At 37.9% G+C, this 21,541-nt stretch overlaps 1 protein-coding gene across 1 annotated transcript; it reads right to left on the bottom strand.

The window, feature by feature from the left end:
- Positions 1–14,019: 14,019 nt before the first annotated feature.
- On the bottom strand, positions 14,020–16,604 carry AMT1;2 (ammonium transporter 1;2). The gene is made up of 2 exons (XM_087125316.1): positions 16,114–16,604; positions 14,020–15,249 (listed from the first exon to the last, which is right to left on the bottom strand). Exons 1-2 carry the CDS (start codon positions 16,550–16,552, stop codon positions 14,147–14,149), a joined length of 1,542 nt encoding a protein of 513 aa, XP_086981442.1. The 5' UTR covers positions 16,553–16,604; the 3' UTR covers positions 14,020–14,146.
- Between the last annotated feature and the right edge of the window lie 4,937 nt (positions 16,605–21,541).

A 21,541-nucleotide genomic window follows, 5' to 3' on the forward strand; every position in this document is an offset into this window, starting at 1 on the left:
TTCATTTATACATTCATTTTGTTCTTCACACTTAAACATGAAGTTCTTCCAATTCAAGTCTTTCTTTGTGCTTTATGTTCTCTTAAACTTGCAAACTCAATATTTGGTTCTTGGGAAGCCTCGAGTTCCTTGTTTCTTCATCTTTGGCGACTCGATGTCCGATAATGGAAACAACAATAATCTTGCAACTCTCGCAAAGGCAAATTATAAGCCTTATGGCATCGACTTTCCAAAACGTTCTATGGGAAGATTTACCAATGGTCGAAACCTTCCCGATTTCATTGGTTAGTTGTTCTTCCCTTATCTTGTAATCAAGAAGTTTACGTTTCGTTTTCATAACCTTTAAACATTTTAAGCTGAATTATACGAATTATATATCTCGATTTTGAAATCAATTTCAATTATACTTTTAGACTTTGAATGATTTCACGTTTACCTTTGAAGTTCGAAATTTGTTCCAAAATAAGTTGAAAAATTGGCATACATGACATTATTTGCATGGTCGTTCATATACAAGAAATTCTATGTTGAGTGACCTCTTAGAAATATTTTTTAAAAAGATGTGGGAGCAAGAAGAAAACTGTAACAATCCACGCCCAGAATCCAGATTAGGAATATGTGTTGAGAATAATTGAGAGGAGTAATCTGACATGGGCTAAAATACTATCTCCATTGGTACGAGACCTTTGGAGGAAAACCAAAAGCAACGCCGTGAGAGTTTATGCTCAAAGTGGACAATATCATACCCTTCTGGAGTGTCGTGATTCCTAACATTCTGCACCTGATAGCACCGATATTCTCCTGCAACATGATCATGTTACCCCCTCCCCGCTTCTTAAGACAAGAGTGAAAACTATTCCCACAGACCAACCCCTCGTTAGTATAGGTAGTGGCTTTCAATTTTTTAAATTTTTTCTTAATTATCTTACCCCGAGGATCTCTCTCATTCGGATGTAGTCTTGGTTCATCCATGTACTACAACTATCCCCACAGACCAACACATTGTTAGTATAAGTAGTGACTTTCAATTTTGTAAAAATCTTTTTTAACTATCATACCCTCACGATCTCACTCATTCAGATGTGGTTTCGGTTCATTCATGTACCATTTCATTTACTCGGGTGTCACAAAAAGATACTAAAAATAAAGCTTTTAATACGACGTTAGCCTTAGATTAAGTAATAAAAATTAATTAAACATTTAATTATAATTTTCCAGCTAGATATTTGGGGTTTCCAAAACCTATTCCACCATTTGCAAGGCTTATGTATGCAAAGGGTATCAAGAGTCTACGAGGTGTAAATTACGCATCCGGAGCAGCAGGAATTCGCAGTGAAACTGGACAGGCAAAGGTATTTAATTTAATTTTAAATTTTAAATTATAATTTTCAACCTAAAAAAATTCCATTAATACCCTTTAACGTTAAAAAAAAAAAAAAATTCAAAAATACCCTTTTCGGTAATACTATATTTAAAAATTATGGATGAAATTTTAAAAATAATATTAACACTTTTATCCTTTAATAAAAAAAATTTTAAAAATTTATATTGATAATATATGAATGGAACCGTCTATCAACACTTCAGAAATTATTTTCTGATACTTTTGAAAATTTATTAATATTTTTTAGATGTAATTTTTGAAACTCAAAGTTATTTTTGAAACATTTTTGAAACAAAATATTAACGATTTTCATCCAAAATGAACGGTAATAGTATTATTGAACTTTTTCGAACGTTTAAAGATATGTCTGAGATTTTTTTTTTTTTGTCCCTGAAATGTTTAAACATTATCTGAGAAACATTAATCCTATGAAGCAAGAATGTTATATGGGGACGTAATTCTTCATAATATTTATGATTTTAGGAAACTGAAAAAAAAAAAAAACATTATCGGATAAACACGGTTCCTATGAAACAAGAACATCATCAAACATACGTAATTTCTAATAATATTTCTATTTTTAAATAAAAAAACTCGAAACCTGAAACAAGAACATTATCTAACCGATATGAATCGTACCGATACGAATTCGACGAGTTATCTCGTTTCATGTTTGCAGGGAATGGTGATAAGCTTGGACGAACAATTGAGGAATCACGAGTATACAATTTCAAAAATTGATAGGTTCTTGGGGAGAAATGGAAGTGCAACAAGAACATATCTTCAACGATGTTTATATATGGTTGAGATGGGTTCCAATGATTACCTTAATAATTATTTTTCCTCACCTTCTTATACAACTAACCTCTTATTTTCTCCTCAAGAGTATGCATTGGCCTTGCTCAAACAACTCTCTTCACAATTGAAGGTTAGACCTAATTATCAATCTCTCGTTCCATTATTCTATTAATCTTAAACTTTAAAGCGGTTTGAATTGTTATCGACATTTTTTTTGCCTTCAAAGTCATTTAGTAAGTTGATCTAAACGTATTGTGTTTAGAATAATATAGCTAAAATGATGTTTGTTCATCATTTTAGCCATTTGATAATATTTTTTGTAGTTGAAAACTAAGCTTGTGACATAGTTTGTGTGATATCCCAATCGGTTGGAGAGGGAACGAAACATGTTTATAAAGGTGTGAAACCTCTCCTGTAACGGCCCAACACACCGCTAGTAGATATGTTGAAGCTAATAATAGAAATTTGAATTTAGTTACTGAGTAGGAGGAGGAGGTGAATTCAATTTCATCCAAAAAAAAATCTCAACCAACTCTGGGAATCAATGAAATCCCGTCCTATAAAAGAACCTCCCTTCCCATCATTCAAATCACTCCTCCTCTCAATCTCACTTCAATTTTTGTTGTCACCAACAACTGGTATCAGAGCGATCTTGCAGCAGCAAGTATGGCAGCAGAAAAACAAGTTGAGAGATACGTTCAGCCCGCCATCCCGAGGTTCGATGGTCGCTATGATCATTGGGCGATGTTGATGGAAAATTTTCTTAGATCAAAGGAGTTTTTTGATATGGTGGGGACGGGTTATGAAGAGCCAAATGAAGGCGAGGTACTCTCAGCTGGTCAACAGCAACTGTTGGCAGCATCGAAGTTAAAGGACCTGAAGGTCAAGAACGATTTATTTCAGTCCATTGATAGGACTATCTTGGAAACAATACTTCAGAAGAAGACATCCAAGGAAATTTGGGATTCTATGAGGAGGAAGTATCAAGGCTCAACGAGAGTAAAGCGTGCTCAACTACAAGCCGTTAGAAGAGACTTTGAAATTCTCCAAATGCAAAAGGGAGAAACGGTGAATGATTATATTGGCAAGGTTATAAGTCTTGCAAGTAAAATGAGGATGCATGGTGATTCAATCACGGATGTTGCAGTCGTAGAAAAGATTTTGCGATCACTAACTCCAAAGTTCGATTACATTGTATGTTCTATCGAAGAAGCAAACAATGTCGAAGAGATGCAAATAGATGAACTCCAAAGCTCCCTGTTAGCACATGAACAAAGACTCAATCGTACAAGTGCAATAGAGGAGATGACAGCCTTAAAGATATCCACACCAGGTGAAACTTCAAGCCCTAGAGGTAGAGGGCAAAGAAGAGGCAGAGGTCATGAAAGAGGCAATCGAGAAAGAAGTGGAGATGTTGGCAGGTCAGCAGATCTAGTCAGAAACGATTATGACAACAAAGGCAAGAGACACTTTGACAAGTCCAAGGTGGAATGCTATAGATGTGGACGCCTTGTACATTACAAAAATGAATGCCATACCAGGCTCCAAAAGGAGAAAAGAGATCGATCCAATTTTGTGGAGAGAAGAGAAGAAGAAACATTGTTAATGTCATTCCATGCTATGAAGGTTACAAATCAAGGTGTATGGGTCGTAGACTCTGATGCAGCAACCATATGACAGGTTGTAAGGAATTCTTCTCAACTCTGGATGAAAATTTTCATACCATGGTTTCTCTTGGCAACAATTCAACTATCCAAGTGGTGGGAAAGGAACCGTAGATATCAAGACTAGCAATGGCTTTGTAGAGTCTATTTCTAATGTATTCTACATTCCTGATTTGAAAGCCAACTTACTTAGTATCGGTCAGTTACAAGAAAAGGGGTATGTGATCACATTCCAAAATGATGAATGTGAGATTTATGACTCCAAAAGAGGATCGATTGCTAAGATGAAGATGACCACCAACCGTCTATATCCGTTGACGTTAAATATCGTTGCCAAAAGTTTGATGGTGAAGAAAGAAGATACCACCTGACTTTGGCATTTTAGATATGGTCATCTACACTTCAAAGGATTAAAGATGTTGTCTTCAAAGAAGATGGTAACTCGGTTGCCAGATATTACTCCTCCAACAGAAATTTGCGAGAGCTGTGTAGTAGCAAAACATGAAAGAAATTCTTTTCCATCCAGAAAATCAAGAAGAGTTCAAGCAATTTTGAAGTTGATTCAAACATATGTGGTCTCATCTCTCCAGCATCAAATGGCAACAAGAAATGTTTCATGACCCTCGTCGATGATTTTAGTTGAAAAACATGGACTTATTTCTTGCACGCCAAATCAGAAGCCTTTGATTGCTTCAAAAAAAATTTGTGCTACTATGAAGATGGAAACTGGAAGAAAAGTCAAGGCTTTAAGAACTGACAGAGGTGGAGAATTCTGCTCGAACGAGTTTATTAAATTTTGTGAAGAGAAGGGCATAAGGAGGCAGTTAACAACAGCATATACACCACAACAAAATGGTGTGGCCGAAAGGAAAAACAAGATCATTCTCAACATGGTTCGAAGTTTACTTAATAAAGGAGAAGTCCCGAAGGAATTCTGGCCAGAAGCTGTCGTGTGGTCCGTTCACATTTTCAACCAGAGCCCTACTTTTTCTGTTAGAGATATGACTCCACAAGAAGTATGGAGCGGAAGAAAACCTGCAATAGACCACTTTAGAATCTTTGGGTGCATAGCATATGCACACGTTCCTGATGAGAAAAGGAAGAAACTTGAGGACAAGAGTTTGAAGTGTGTGTTTCTTGGAGTAAGCGAGACCTCTAAGGCGTACAAGCTCTATGATCCCTTGACAAAGAAGGTGGTGTTAAGTCGTGATGTAGTCTTTGACGAAAAGAAGACTTGGACATGGGAAGAAAAGATCACTGTGAATCAGCAGATTCTTGTAGATCTTGAAGAAGAACAAACTGAAGCCCCTATTTAGCCTCACTATGAGCATGGAGAGAGCTCATCATAAGCTCAACAAGAAGAACCAGTAGAAGAAAATCGTGATCATAATCAAAGAAATCCAAGAACAAGAAAGAGATCAAATTGGATGATTGATTATGAGATGGAATATGAATCAAGTGATAGTGGTTATTTTGCATTATTTATGGACAGTGATCCAATTGTCTATAAAGAAGCAGTAAAGAAGAAGAAATGGAAAGAAGCTATGGACAGTGAAATCAAATCCATAGAGAAGAACAAGACTTGGGAGCTCACTGATCTTCCTAGCGGACAGAAAACAATTGGAGTAAAATGGGTTTTCAAAACCAAGTTGAATGAAAACGGTGAGGTGGATAAGTACAAGGCGCGACTCATTGCAAAAGGATACAAGCAGAAGTATGGAATTGATTATAAGGAGGTATTTGCACCAGTGGCACGTCAAGATACTATCAGGCTCATAATTTCTATTGCAGCACAGAAATCTTGGAGAGCTTGATAATAGGTACTTCAAACAAATTGTGGGAAGTTTGATGTACCTAACTTCAACAAGACCAGACATCATGTATGCGGTTAGTATGATAAGTCGTTACATGGAGCATCCAACGGAAAATCATCTCAATGCAGCAAGAAGGATACTTTGTTATGTGAGAGGAACTTTTGATTTGGGGGTATTCTACAAGAAAGGAGATGATCCGAAGATGGTTGGCTATATAGATAGCGACTATGCAGGTGATATAGATGATCGTAAAAGTACTTCAGAAAGTATTTTCATGATGAGTTCAGGAGCTATTTGCTGGTCTTCAAAGAAGCAACCTATTGTAACACTCTCAACTACAGAAGCAGAATTTGTGGCGGCAGCAGCATGCTTGTGCCAAGCAATTTGGTTAAGAAAAATGCTTGAAATTCTTAATCAGAAGCAACCAGGTACGACGGTTATATTTTGTGATAATATGTCAACTATTAAGTTGTCTAAAAATCCTGTGTTGCATGGAAGAAGTAAGCACATCGATGTTCGATTTCATTTCTTGTGTGATTTGTGTAAAGAAGGCATTGTGTAAAGAAGACATTATTGAACTCAACTTTTGCCGAAGTGATGAACAAATCGCAGACCTATTCACAAAACCCTTGAAACAACTATTGTTCGAGAAGCTTAGAAGAAAGATGGGGATGTACAGAATACAAGATGTATATAAAGAAGATGAAGTGAAGTCCTAAACTGATTTCTGCATAGAGTGTTTAAGGGAGGGTGTTGAAGCTAATAATAGAAATTTGAATTTAGTTAAGGAGGAGGTGAATTCAATTTCATTGACAAAAATCCCAACCAACTCCGGTAATCAATGAAATCCCGTCCTATAAAAGGACCTCCCTTCCCATCATTCAAATCAATCCTCCTCTCAATCTCACTTCAATTTTTGTTGTCAAACACAAGATATTGTCTTCTTTAGGCTTTCCCTTTCGAGCTTTCACTCAAGGGTTTAAGACGTGATTGTTAGGGAGAGGTTTCCACACCCTTATAAAGGGTGTTTCGTTCTCCTCCCCAACCAATGTGGGATCTCACAAACCACCCCATCTTAGGGCCCAGTGCCTCGCTAGCACTCGTCCTTTCTCCAATCGATGTGGGACCCCCACCAAATGCACCCCCCCTTCGGGGACTAGTGTCCGTACTTGCACACCGCCTTGTGTCTATCCCCCCTTCGGGGAACCGCCTCCTCGCTAGCACATCGTTTGGTGTCTGGCTCTGGTACCATTTGTAACGGCCCAGGCCCACCGCTAGCGGATATTGTCCTCTTTGGGCTTTCTCTTTCGGGCTTCCCTTCAAGGTTTTAAAACACGTCTGCTAGAGAGAGGTTTCGACACCCTTATAAAGGGTGTTTCGTTCTCCTCTCCAACCAATGTGGGATCTCACATCTCCTTGGCACACGCGTTTTAAAAACCTTGACGGGATGCCCGAAAGGGAAAACCCAAAGAGGGCAATATTTGCTAGCAGTGTGTTTGAGTTGTTACAAATGGTATCAAAGCTTGACACGGGAGAGTGTGCTAGCAAGAATGTTGAACCCCGAAGAGAGGTGGACACCAAACAGTGTGTCAGCGAGCGAAGACGGTTAGATAACATTTTTTTTTGCCATTTGATAACATTTTTCCTTCCTTCATTCTTTTAGCCATTTGATAACATTTTTTTGTAGTTGAAAATTAAGGTTTGTATGTATCATATTGAACATGTTTCCATGCATATTTGAAGATCATTCAAAATTTTATTGATTTTGTTAAGAGAATATATTGTAGATTCTATATAATCAAGGAGCTAGAAAGGTTGCTGTTTTTGGAGTGGGGATTTTGGGGTGTACTCCCTTTGCGATGGCTACCCATGACACTCGAGGATCTCTATGTGTAGAAGAAATCAACAAAGCTGTTCAACTCTTCAATATTGGCCTCAAGTCTCTTGTTCAAGAGCTCAATGCTAATTTCACTGATGCCAAGCATACATTCATTGACCTATACCAAATTTCCTCACAAGGTATTCCCAATCAACAAATTTTAGGTATATCAATGTCGGGTTGATAATACGATTTCGTTTTTCGTTTTCTGATATTGGTAATTGTGCTTGTTTCCTTACCATTTCTTTGTTACGGGTTTTCAATAAAGCAAAAACATTGAAATTCATAATCAAATTCCAAGAACAGCTCCGTTGATGATCATTTCACTTGTAAGGACCCATACCTAGAAGTCGGAATCTAGATTCGGCATTTAATGGTCATGTCATTCCCTACGACATGGTCACATTAATTGCTCCTAATAAAGCATGTTTAATTATGAAGTTCTTATGATTGAGCCACTGAAAAGAAAGATGCACTTTGTTGGTATAAAGAGTGACTTTCATTTCCTATAAATATTTTTTAGTCACCGTATCTTTAGAATCGCTCTCATTTGGATGTGATCTCGGTTCATTCATGTACCTCTCCTTTATTCTGGCGTCACATGTTCGCCAGCTTCCGCCCTGTTTCGTCGCCAAACCACATCTTATGTAAGAGCCAAGCCCACCACCGACAGATATTGCCCTCCTCTTTGGGTTTCCCTTTCGAGGTTTCTCTCAAGGCTAGGAAAGGTTTCCACACCCTTATAAATGATGTTTCGTTTTTCTCCCCAATCAATGTGGGACTCTCACATCTTATTAAGAGAGATATCGTTCTGATACCATTTATAACGACCCATGCTTAGAATTTTGAATCCTGATCCAAATTCTAAGTATGAGTTGAGTTGTTACCATGCTAGTTTCTTTGTTTCGCCTATAAATATTAACCACTAAAAATACGAACTTGCAGGTCCACCAGTTTCATTTACCCCTTGCTGTCAAGTGAAGCTTAGTGGAGAGCAATGTGATCCTTATGGAAAAATATGTGGCAATAGAAGTGAAGCCATATTTTGGGATGGAGTTCATCCAACTGAGATTGCATTCATGGCGTTGGCTAACAGGTCCTTTAATGCTCAACTTCCCAGTGACAGTCACCCTTTTGATATTAGCCATCTTGCTCAGCTGAAACTCCCATAAAGGTTTTAGTTCCTTGGAGTAACCCTTTGCTCTTTGCTCTAATTCTACCAATTCTAGATGTTTTAGACTAATAATGTAATATCACATTTAGAGTTAACGTTGGATGTTATTTATGATCGATATATGTGTGAGCTAGAACCGAACATGTGTATGATGCTTAATAAACGATAGATATATTGTGCTTATGTTGGTTGTAATATCAAATAAATGTTTAGGGATGTTATATGTGATTGATATGTCTGTTTTGGTCTGTTTTATGTATCGTTGTCAGCCTCACCGTTTAAAAAACATGTCTATTAATGAGATGTTTCTAAATAATTATAAGGAATGTTTCGTTCCCCTCTCCAACTGATGCGGAGAATTCACAATTCACCCTTTTGGGGACCTAATTCACCTTTTTGGGGACCCAGGGTCCGCTGGCACACTGTTTGGCTATGATACCATTTGTAAGTGGCCCTACTGTTGGTTTGGTTATAATTGTATGCTAAATGTGACATGGGCCCGTGGCTTCATGGCATATACTCATATGCAAAATGTTATGAAACTTTAAAACGCATCTAGTAAGGAGAGGTTTTCACACTATTATAAGGAACGTTTTTTTTTTATCTCACAATCCACCCCTCACTGGCACACCGCCCAGTCTTTGGTTCTAATACCATATGTGACAGCCCAAACCATATTGTCTGATTTGGCCCGCTACGTGTCGTTGTCAGCCTCATGATTTTAAAATGCGTCTACCTAGAAGAGGTTTTCACACCCTTATAAGGAATGAATGAATGTTTCGTTCTCCTCTCCAACTGATGTGGGATTTCACAATTCATCCCCTTAGGGGCTAACGTCTTTATTAGCACGGGTTTTGACCCGTTACGTGTCGTCGTCAGCCTCACGGTTTAAAAGCGTGTCTCTTTGGAAGAAGTTTCCACACCTTTATAAGGGTGTAAGGAACGTTTCGTTTTCTTTTGCAACCGATATAGAATCTCACACGTTCTTTTCCCTCGATTGAATTTTACCATTGCTCTCACGTTCAAGTGAGGTCGATGTATTTTCCTAAGGAATCCACAAAAGAAAAATGAAAATGAGAAGCCTTAGAACACAAAATTGGTAGTATCCTTTTCCTTTTTTTTTCAGCCACATCCCATAGCAAACTCACGATCATTAAAGACCTCAAATTGCACAACCAACCCAAAAATGTGAAGGACAATGGAGGCCCAATATATTAAACTAGGGTACCCTACACAAGATGAAGCAATAATGATCAGTTTTACTCTCACTTTCATTTTTATTTGGATTATGTTTTCGACCATTACATTGTAACTGCCCAAAGTGCACTATTAGTAGATATTGTCCGTTTTAGCTTATATATCTTCATTAGTCTCACGTAAAAGGTTTTCACACCCTTATAAGTAATGTTTAGTTTCTTCTCCAACCAATGTGAGATCTCACAATCCACCCATTTGGGGACCCAACGTCCTCGTTGGGGACATTGACACGTTGTTCGGTATCGACTTTGATACAATTTGTAACAACTTAAGTCCACCGTTAGTAGATATTATCCGCTTCGGCCTGTTACATATTGCCGTCAGTCGCATGGTTTAAAAATGTGTAATCTTAAGGAGAGGTTTCAACACCTTTCTAAGAAATGTTTCGATCCTTTTTCCAACCAATGTGGGATCTTACATACATAAAGGGTAGAGGATCCAAAATTTCGATCATTGAAAAAGTAAGTAATCCATTATCAAGTTAGTCATGCTCGTATCAGCCCTCGTTCTTTTTCTATCTCTCTTTTAATTTTCTTTTTAAGTTTAACAACGTTATGTAGAGTAGAGATTTGTCTTTTTTTATCGAGAATCTACAACTTAACCAAATAAATTATGCTCGGACTCGAGGCCTTCTCTCTTGATGGCTATATGCCAAGGAGCATAAATTCTATGCCAATATGAATAGTGTTATGGGCTTATGGTGTGCGTTTAATTCAGCTTTTCAGCAATAAAAATGTCCCTTTGACAAAGTAACCTTCCCATCAAGATGCTCTGCCCACACTCCTTCACACTTGTAAATGGAACTTGTTCTTCCAAGGATTTTAGAATTTTCTTCCATGAATAAAATTTAATCTAAGATTTATTGAATATAAAATAGTATTTTAATCCATAAAACTATATAATATAAAACCTAGAATGAAATAGTTATTATAACCGTCGAGGCCCACCGCTAGCAGATATTGTCCTCTTTGGACTTTCTCTTTCGAGCTTCACCTCAAAGGCTTTAAAACGTGTCTGTTAGGAAAATTTTTTCACACCCTTGTAGAGGGTGTTTCGGGGCCCAATGTCTTCGTTGGCACTCGCTTCTTTCTCCAATCGATGTGGGACCCCACCAAATCTACCCCCTTCCGGGCCCAGCATTCTTACTGGCACATCGCCTCGTGTCTACCCCCTTCGAGGAACAACCTCTTCACTGGCACATAGTCCAGTAAGGGAAAGCCCAAAAACCTTGAGGAGAAGCTTGGAAGGGCAAGCCCAAAGAGGACAATATCTGAATGAGCACCGATTCTACTATGTAACTCTAGAAGACACGTTTTAAAGCCTTGAGGGAAAGCCCAAAGAGAACAATATCTACGAGCGATGAGCTTGGGCCGTTATAAATATAGAATTCTAAGATCGAAAATGTAGTTGAGCAAATAAAATTATCAAAACTAAAAGAAGGGGAAAGAAAAACACATGCAACTCTTGGGAGCCCACATGTGATGTAGATAGAGAATCAATGCATCCTTATTGTATACCATTTTTTGTGTGCAATATTTGAAGTTCATTGATTTTAGTTTCCAAATGAATAAAGGAATCAAATTCCAATTTTGATTGGTCCTTACAAATGTACTTTTATGCCAATTGCATTAGTGAATATACATTGCCAATTATCTTACACAAGATCAAGTATCAAATGCTCTCTACAAATAATGGAAGAAAAAATAGTGGCTTTCATTAGTTTCATGCAAGTATGTTTACTAAATAGTGGCTATGGTTTATCTTAGAAAGATTTTGATGGTCGTATAAATGAGGGGATATAAATGAACTGATACTATATTCCAATGAGGATGTCAGATCCCACATCGGTTGGAGAGAAGAACGAAACATTCCTTATAAGTGTGTGTAAACCTAAACTGTGAGACTAATGTTGATTCGTAACGAGCCAAAGCGGATAATATTTGCTAACAGTGGGATTGGACTATTATAAATGGTATCAGAGCTAGACATTGGGCGGTGTGTCAGCGAGTACGCTGGTCCCCCAAGGGGGTGGATCTCGATCCCACCTCGGTTGGAAAGGGGAACAAAACATTTCTTAAAAGGATGTGAAAACCTCTCTTTAGTAGATGCGTTTTCAAACAGTAAGACTGACGATGATACGTAACGTGCCAAAATGGACAATATCTATTAGTAGTGGGTTTGGGCATTTACAGAAAGTGATCATAAAAATATTTATGTTGGGTGACTTTCTAAATTTTTTTTTTTGAGGAAACATGTGAGTGAAGACAAAGATTGACATTTTATTGCATCCTTGCATCTCATCCCATGTAACATGAGCACGTTACCCTATTTGTCTTGAACTACTTCTAAGGGAAGTCTCCGTTATCTCACATGTACGAGGCCATATAATTCTTATAGTGTTGGAGTTGTGAGCCGATTCATGGATCTTTTATTCTTATCGCTCCGGGTTTCAATCTATATGACCTCTAGTCCGTACAAAATCAACATCTTTCATTGCCAAACATACTCAACTTTGGAGCTTTTGTGATGAAGCCACTCAAAAAGAAAAGTGTACCTTGTTAGCATAAGTAATAATTTCAGGTTCAGTCGAAGAGATCGAAGCGAAGTCATCAATTCAACTATTCACACGGTCTCCCGACCTCTTTTCCAAATATCGATTCATTCTTGTACCCATCTTTACACGAACGTCGCAATACTAGTAACCGAGAATGATTTTTAAGAAATATAAACAATAAAGCGATGCCATTTTTAAAGCATGAGTATATAACTCAACGATAAAACTTTATTTATCTTCTATGAAATTAAAAGGTTTAATCTTTCGTCATAATATTAAATAAAAAAAAATGATATAATATATTCTATCATTCAATACAATCTAAAAATCTACCCATTTGACGACGTATGCGAGAGCTCATTCACATAAAATATTCGATTTTCTGGTTATCGAAATGAGAGAGATGGTTCAAGAAGAGCTAAATTGAGAGAACGAGAAGAATGAAAAATAGAAAGATCGAGCTAACCCGACATAGACAACCAAGTGATTGAGATATCTTGAATCGACCCAAAAAAAAGAATGGAGATCAAGGATGTAAGTTCAAATTGATGGAAGAGAATGTGATAAGTTTTAAGTGGTTGAAAAAAATAAGCAAATATCGATCATATATCATCATATCGTCTTATTGAGCTACTTTAGGTTGTCAACCTATCTAGATTTATACTTATACTATAAGGTTGTTACTATATCAAATATACAATCTAGAGTTACGAGGCCATAGCCTTATAGATCACCTACTTCAGTATGTCTTTGTCTCTAGAGATGTCCATTTTATCCGTGGTGTCGGGACCTACCTAGAACGAAGCAAAAATTCACCGTTTAGACGAAAAATGAAGAGGGAGTGGAGACCGTTTTTTCTCTATTAGATTAATGGGATCGAGGATGAGATTATATTTTTCCGTCCCTACTCCGATAAATGAGGTAGGTTTCCTATCTCAATTTATTTACTAGAGCTCCTTCGAAATTATCTCAATCATTGATGTCATGTGATCCATCCAACTATCTGTATCATATAGTGTAGCTCTTCTAAACTCATATCTCAATCATTGATGTCTCATGAGCTATTCAACGATTGGTTACTCATCAACTAACTCCAGTGATCATACCTCGATTATTGGTATCATACTTAATGATTGTTTTATACTATCGAGCTCCATTAAATTTCAAAATGTAGCTTTCTTTGTTTAAAAATGGTTTCAGTCTAATTCAGATCGTTAATCGACTGATAACGAAGTGATGTAATTGTTAAGTTGTTTGTACGTTATTGCTTTGACGAAATGTATTAATTTTTATATTCATTTAGACTTATGTGGTTGAGAAATGAACCATAATCACTAAATTTAGTGATCAAGCTCGGTCGAGAAATGAGCTTCTTCAACTAACTAAACCTAGTGATCAAGTTCAACCGAGAGATGAGCCAGGTCAACCGAGCCGAGGAGGACAATGGTCTTCTTAACCCATTTGGTTATTTTTATTTGTTCTTAGTATTCCTCAATACCTTTTTTAATTATTATTATTATTATTTGACAATAAGCTAACACTAATTTCAATTTAACTAAGCTAACACCAAACAAATCCAACCCCAATATAACAAGCACATTGTAAAAACGACGGCGTTTCAATCAAACGGCAGCCATCCCAGAAGGATAACGGTCGTCAACAGGACTAGGACTCCCATCGGCTGGCTCAATCCTCCTCAGCATAAACCCAGCCGGCTTCCCAGACGGATCATCCTCGTCATTGTACACGTAAGCAAACCCCCCATGCCTCGTCATATCCATCCCTGCCATCTCATCCTCCCTCGATATCCTCAGCAATTTCGCCTTCTTCAGCCCATAAAACAATCCCCCCATCGTCACCGACACCCACCCCACAATCGCCGCTATCTCCACCAATTGCGCCGCCAGTAGCCTCCCTCCGCCGCCCATAAACAACCCAAACGGCCGCCCTGCCTTATAAACCTCCGCCACGTACTCCTTTCTCGCGAATAATCCCGTGAATATCAACCCCCACGCGCCACATCCGCCGTGGAGTTGCGCTGCCTCTAATGGGTCATCGTAGCTGCACTTCTCGGCTAGCTTGTTGAAGCCAATTAGAATCCAAGCCGCTACGAATCCACATATCACAGCCGCCCATGGGTCCACTACGGCGCAGCCGGCTGTGATGGCTGCGAAGCCACCTAATAAGCCGTTGCACACGTCGATTACGTTCCAATGTCCAACTAACAGCCGTTTTGAGAAGAGCGTTGTTAGCGCGGCTGTGCATCCGGCTAATGTTGTCGTGACTCCGGTTCGGCCTATGGCGCTCCATTGGCCGTAATAAGGGCGGCCGTCGTTGTAGGATTTGGAGATAGTTAGAAACGAACCGGGGTTGAACCCGTACCAGCCGAACCAGAGGAGGAATGAACCGAGGACGACTAAGGAAGCGCTATGGCCACGTAGAGCTACGGACCGGCCTGAACGGTCGAATCGGCCGATTCGTGGGCCTTCGATTAAGGCTCCCCACAAGCCGGCTATGCCGCCGACCATGTGGACCACGCCTGACCCAGCGAAGTCGATTGCGCCTGAGTTGAATAGGAGGTTACTGGGTCGAGCCGCGCTAGCCCAGCCATCGGCCGACCAGAACCAGTGGGAGACTATGGGGTAGACAAAACCGGTTAGGACGGTCGAGTAAATGAGGTAGGCTACGAATTGGGTTCGCTCGGCTATTGAACCGCTTGTGATGCCTGTTAAAAACAAGAATAAAATATGAAAAATATTCTATTATTTCAAACTATTGATAGCCACACAAGCTTTTAAATATTACAAATTTAAATGAAAAATATTTAAAATATTTATTTTTTTTAATTTAAAATGATTTAACTCGAGGTTGGAGCCCTCGAGAGATCTGCCCCAACTAGAGTAGAAAATTAGATAGGTTCATTTAACCCGAAAACGGAATCTTGTGGGACCCACTCCAAACTGGAGAATTTCCGTTAAGGAGAATAGGGAAAAATGCCCACGAGAGATCTGCCCTAAATAGAGTGGAAAATTAGAAACGTTCATTTAACCAGAAAAAGAATCTTGTGGGACCCACCCCAAACGGGAGAGTCTCCGTTAAGGAGAATAGGGAAAAATTAAAAAGACATTATTCCCTGTTAGATAAACCCGTCTCCTCCACCTTTTATACATAATTAATTTTTTATATATTTATTTACGTGGCTATCAAAATTTGAATTTTTAGAAATTATATGGTATTTTATATTATATTTTTATTTATGAAATATTAATGAATAAGTAATTCAAAAATCATTTCAAATTATTTTTTTAAATATATTAAAAGATTAGAAAATAATTTTCATAAAAATAAATGGAGAATTGTAGGAAAATGAATATTGAGATAGGACTGTAACAGTCTAAGTCTATCGCTAGCAGATATTTAAAACATGTGTGAGAGAGAGATTTCCACACCCTTATAAAGAATGTTTCGTTCTCCTCCCAGACCGATATGGGATCTCACAGGAACGGTCTTACTCTCGATAGAGATTTCTAAATGTCGAGTTTAAAATTAATCGGAGTAAGTTGACGAGTACTAAGAACATGAAATTTACCTGCGGCAGCAATAGCAAAGGCCCATTGGTAAAGAAAGAAGCTATAATCAGTGGAGGGGTTAGGGAAATGGGAGAGGCCAAAAAAGTGGCGACCGATGAAGGAGTTAGACGGGGCACCAAAGGCGAAGGCGAAGCCGAAGAGGTAGTACGAGAGGCCACCGGCAGCAGCGTCGAGGACATTGGTGAGCATGATGTTCATGGTGTTCTTGGCACGGACCGAGCCAGCGCATAGCATGGCGAAGCCGAGTTGCATGGCGAAGACGAGGTAGGCAGAGAAGAGAAGGTAGGTGTTGTCGAGGGCGTAGGAGGTGGACGTGAGAGTGGCCGCAACCGTGTTGAACCTCGAGCAGAGGTAGTCGGCCACGGCGGAGGAGTTGGCGGTGGCGGTCGAGCCGAGGAGGGTGGCCAAGTCGGAGGGTTGGCAGGAAAGAGTGGCCATGGTGAGAGAGTGGGAAATGGCCAAGGGAGGATGAGTGTGTGTTAGGGATGGAGAGAGTGTTTGGTGGAGATTTATAGAGGAAAGTCAATCTCTCTCACATGGATGACTTTGATTTTATTTTTTAAAAAAATATTAATTTATTTCTTTTTTATTTTTTTAATTACATTTTATCGGGCATCGCTGTTAATAATTCTCGAACTTGTAAAATCGTGTTCATTATTCTGTTCTCGTAATTTAATTATTTTTTTTAAATTGATCTCTCCCGTCTTGTTTTTGAAATTGTATGTTTATCTTGATTAGAGATAGACACCGGGCATAGATGGGGAAGATGTCCATAGAGCGGGTGGAGATGGAGAAGTCTTCCACGTCCCCATCTCGGTGAAATTAACAATTTATCTCCATTTATTTATCCATCTCGTTTGAAAGAGACTCAAGTGTCGAATAAAGGGTGTACTTTGTTCGAAAACTCTAGAGAAGGAGTCGAGCCTCGATTAAGGGGAGGCTGTTTGAGGGCTCTATAGGCCTCGAGAGAAGCTCTATGGTATACTTTGTTCGAGGGAAAAATTGTTGAGGATTATTGGAAGGGAGTCCCACATTCGTTAATTTAGATAAGGATCATGGGTTTATATAAGTAAGGAATATATCCACACTGTTATAAAGAGTGTTCCGTACTCCTCTTAGGAAGAGGTTTCTACACCCTAAAGAATGTTCTGTTCCCCTCTCCAATAATTTGGAATCTCAGAATCCACCCCTTTGAAGACCTAGCATCCTAGCTCACACATTGCTCGGTGTCTGGCTCTAGATACCATTTGTAACAGCTCAAGCTCGATTTCCACACCCTTATAAACAATGTTCTATTCCTCTTTTCAACCAATGTGGGATCTCACAATCCACCCGTCTTGGGGGCTAGGAGCCAGTGCTCTCGCACGCACACTTTTGAGATCTCACAATTCGCCCCTCTTGGGGGCTAGGGGGGCCAACCATTGTGAGATCTCACAATCCACCCCTTTGGAGGCATAGCGTCCTCCTTGACACACTACTTGGTGTCTAGCTCTAGATACTATTTGTAACAGCTCAATCCCGATTTTTACACTCTTAAACAGAATTCTGTTCCCCTCTCTAACCAATATTGGATCTCACAATCCACCCCTCATAGTGTCCTCCCTGACACACTCCTTGGTGTCTAGCTCTAGATACCATTTGTAACAGCTCAATCCCAATTTTCACACTCTTATACAGAATATTCTGTTCCCCCCTCTCTACCAATGTTGGATCTCACAATCCACCCCTCTTGGGGGCTAGGAGGTCAGCGTCCTCACTGACACACTGCTCGATGTCTAGCTCTAATACCATTTGTAGTCGCCCAAGCCCACCGCTAGCAGATATTATTCTCTTTAAGCTTTCCTTTACGGACTTCCCCTCAATGTTTTAAAACTTGTCTGTTAAGTAGAGATTTCTATACCGTTATAAGGAATGTTTCATTATCTTCTCCAACTAATATGAGATCTCACAGTACAAAAAAATATTTTAAAGCAAAGTTTAATGTCGGTCAAATAATTATTTTAAAAAATTAATAAATTAAATAAATAGAATCTTTGAAAATTTCAAGACAAAAATATAATAATCTTTGAAGTAATATTATTGTAAGAAGATATTAGAAAAATTAATCATATATAATTTAGAATCCAAGCATTAATTAAACTATAAATTCTATAATATTGACCATATAATAAAAAATAATAATAATTATAAAAACGTCATCATATATTTTTTAATTTATGAAAATAATTTTTAAAAATAAAATTATTGTGTGGTCCTAGGAAGGAGAGTTGGGAAGCATACAACGCATAGGTTTAATTATTGGACCAAAGTTGTGCAAATGAGTAACAAAATAGCAACCAAGTGGAAAGAATCTTTGGAATTTCTTGAAATCATGATGAATTATTAAATGAGTGGACGTACGGTGCGATTGTCTCGTAATACTCGTGTTAATGGTAAGTTCGATAACTTTTTTTATTTTTTTAAACGTTATTAGTAGAAATGTTCATTTCAGCTGCAAGAACCCGTCTCGAATAGACGGATGAGAGAGATTTTTTTTTCCTATTAGCTAAACGGGATCACGGGTAAGGATTATATTCTTCATCCCTATTTTTGCCCTCGACTTTGTTAAATTCCTGCTCTATTTCCGCTCGTATCAAAACGAATCGATGAAACGTTAAAACCGACTAAAATATGTTGGAATAGGAAGTAACCCCGATTTATTCCTCTTCCATCCTAACCCTATAATGAATCGATGAAAATGGTAAATATGAGATATATAAACACTTTTGTTTTCTCGGAGAATGTAACGACCCTAAATTTCTACATACTTAGAGTCGTTACTAACGTCTCATGCTCATCATCTATGCGGAAATATAACTCAAAAGTTTACTCTCACCAGAGTCAAAGTGGTCGAGCCCAAACCTGACAATTTACTACCAAGGCGGGTGTTCTATGAAGCCTCAATCTAAGAAAACTTTAAAATATGGGAAGTTAAGCTGAGGCTCATATGGTCGAGACCGGCCGAGACCGAAAACGTCGTGTGATAAAGCCGATAATGCTTACTAAAAGAGAAAAAAACAAGGTACATAAGGAACAAGATGGATCACTATGGAGACAATTTAGATCACTTAAAGTGGAGAGTTAAGTTAGAAGACTTAAAGACCATTCAAATTAATTCGGACGGATCTGCCCTCTATTAGCTCTTCTAGAAGGAATCTTGCCAACAATTTGGATCACTTAAAATGGACACTCACCCACAATTGCATCCAATTATATATATATATATATATATATATATATATATATATATATATATATATATATATATATATATATATATATATATATATATATATATAACCTCACCGTTTTAAAACGCGTCGGCAAGGGAGAGGTTTCCACGCCCTTATAAGTAAATGTTTTGTTTCCCTCTCCAATCGATGTGAGATCTCACAATCCACCTCTCCTAGGGGCCAACATCCTCACTGGCACACCGTCTAGTGTTTGACTTTGATACCATTTGTAACAATCCAAACCCATCATTAGTAGATATTGTCCGCTTTGGCCCATTATGTATCGTCGTCAGCCTCATGATTTTAACGGGCGCCTGCTAGGGAGAGATTTCCACACTTTTATAAAAAAAATGTTTGTTCCCATTTTCAATCCATGTGGGATCTCACAATTCACCTACCTTGGGAGCCCAACATCCTCACTGGCACACTGTCTAGTGTCTGACTTTGATACCATTTGTAACGGCCCAAACCCACCATTAGTAGATATTGCCCGCTTTGGCCTATTATGTATCGTTGTCAACCTCACGATTTTAACACGCGCCTGTTAGGGAGAGATTTCCACACCTTTACAAATAATGTTTGTTTTCATTTTCAACCGATGTGGGATCTCACACTAAATCTTATACTATGAACATAAATTTTTATGACTACATTTTTAGTTTTGTGATGCTCTGAGCATAGGATGAGTATATAAATAATCCAAGATGATATTCGAATAAGAGTAAGGCTGAAGATGTTAACAAATGTTTTAAAAAAATTTATAGGTACTATTTATACCAACCGACCATTTTTTTCGATAACTTAATCATAAGAATTCCAAAGTCAGGCGTGTTTCACTTAGAGTAATCTTATGCTCCGTGACCTTCTAGAATTTTTTTTTTTATTTTATTTAAAATGACTCGTGTTGAGTTGAAGGGATGGTCTTCACTCTTAGAAGTAATTCGAGACAAGTAGAAGACGTAGTCGTGACGTAGGTAATATTGAAAAATGTTGAGGTCATTAGATGTCGGATCCTAAACACGAAGTGTCACGGGTATCAGCTAAAAATACTTTCGTGAAGGTTTTTGTTGGCACATCCATGAAAGCAACGTATGAAATGTAGCATTGTGAATAAAAACATGTGACTTAAAATTTTTGTTGAATTTAATATGAAAAATTGATAATAACCATAATAATAATAATAATAATAATAATAATAATAATAATAATAAATTTGAGGACACAAATTAAACATATATAAAGACAACCGAATTTTCACCATAATTATAATTATTCTAATAATTAAAAAATTGCACAAAATTTTTAAATATATGAATTTTTTTTATTTTCAAATATTTTTAGAAAAAAAAAACATTGAAAATTGTTTATTTTCTATATTTTTAAAATAAAAAGTTTTGATAATTGTTCTTATTTATTTATTTTTTATGTTAAAAAGATAAGAGTGATATGCTAAAGTGAGGAAAAAAAAAAGTAAAGGGTGGAAATAAAAATTTAGAAGGTTGACTATTTGGAATGGGTCAAAGCGGAGCTCACCGCTAATAGATATTGTCCACTTTGGCTCGTTACATATCATCATCTACCTCACAATTTTGAAACACGTCTACTAGGGAGAGGTTTCCCGACACTCTTGTAAGAGATGTGGAATCTCACAATCCCCCTTGGGGGCCAACGTCCTCACCAGCACACCATTCAATGCTGGCTCTTATACAAATATTATCCAGTTTGACCCGTTACGTATCGCCGTCAGCCTCACCATTTTCAAACGTGTTTACTAGGGAGAGGTTTCCACACTCGAAATTTTCCATTCCCCTCTCCAACTGATGTGGGATTGTTTAATCTACCCCCCTTAGAAGTCCAGCTTCTTCGCTGGCACACTACTCGATATCTGGCTCTGATACTATTTGTCGTTTGTAACGAGTTAGATTATGGAAAAAAAAATTAACCCAAAAATGACGTATTATAGGAAGAGGGAGAGGTTGTGAGAGATAAATTATAAATTTTATTTTTAAGTTAATTTTGTTATATCAACTAAAAATATTTAATGATTAATTACGTATTCCTACGTCACCATGAAAATATTATAATATTAATTAAAGGAAACTATTTATCATTTTTTATATTAATATTACCAAAACCGCTATTGAGAGGAGTACTG

The sequence above is a fragment of the Cucurbita pepo genome, chromosome 7 (genome assembly GCF_057944985.1).
Source record: "Cucurbita pepo subsp. pepo isolate OVF chromosome 7, ASM5794498v1, whole genome shotgun sequence".
In the NCBI taxonomy this organism is placed as follows: domain Eukaryota; kingdom Viridiplantae; phylum Streptophyta; class Magnoliopsida; order Cucurbitales; family Cucurbitaceae; genus Cucurbita; species Cucurbita pepo.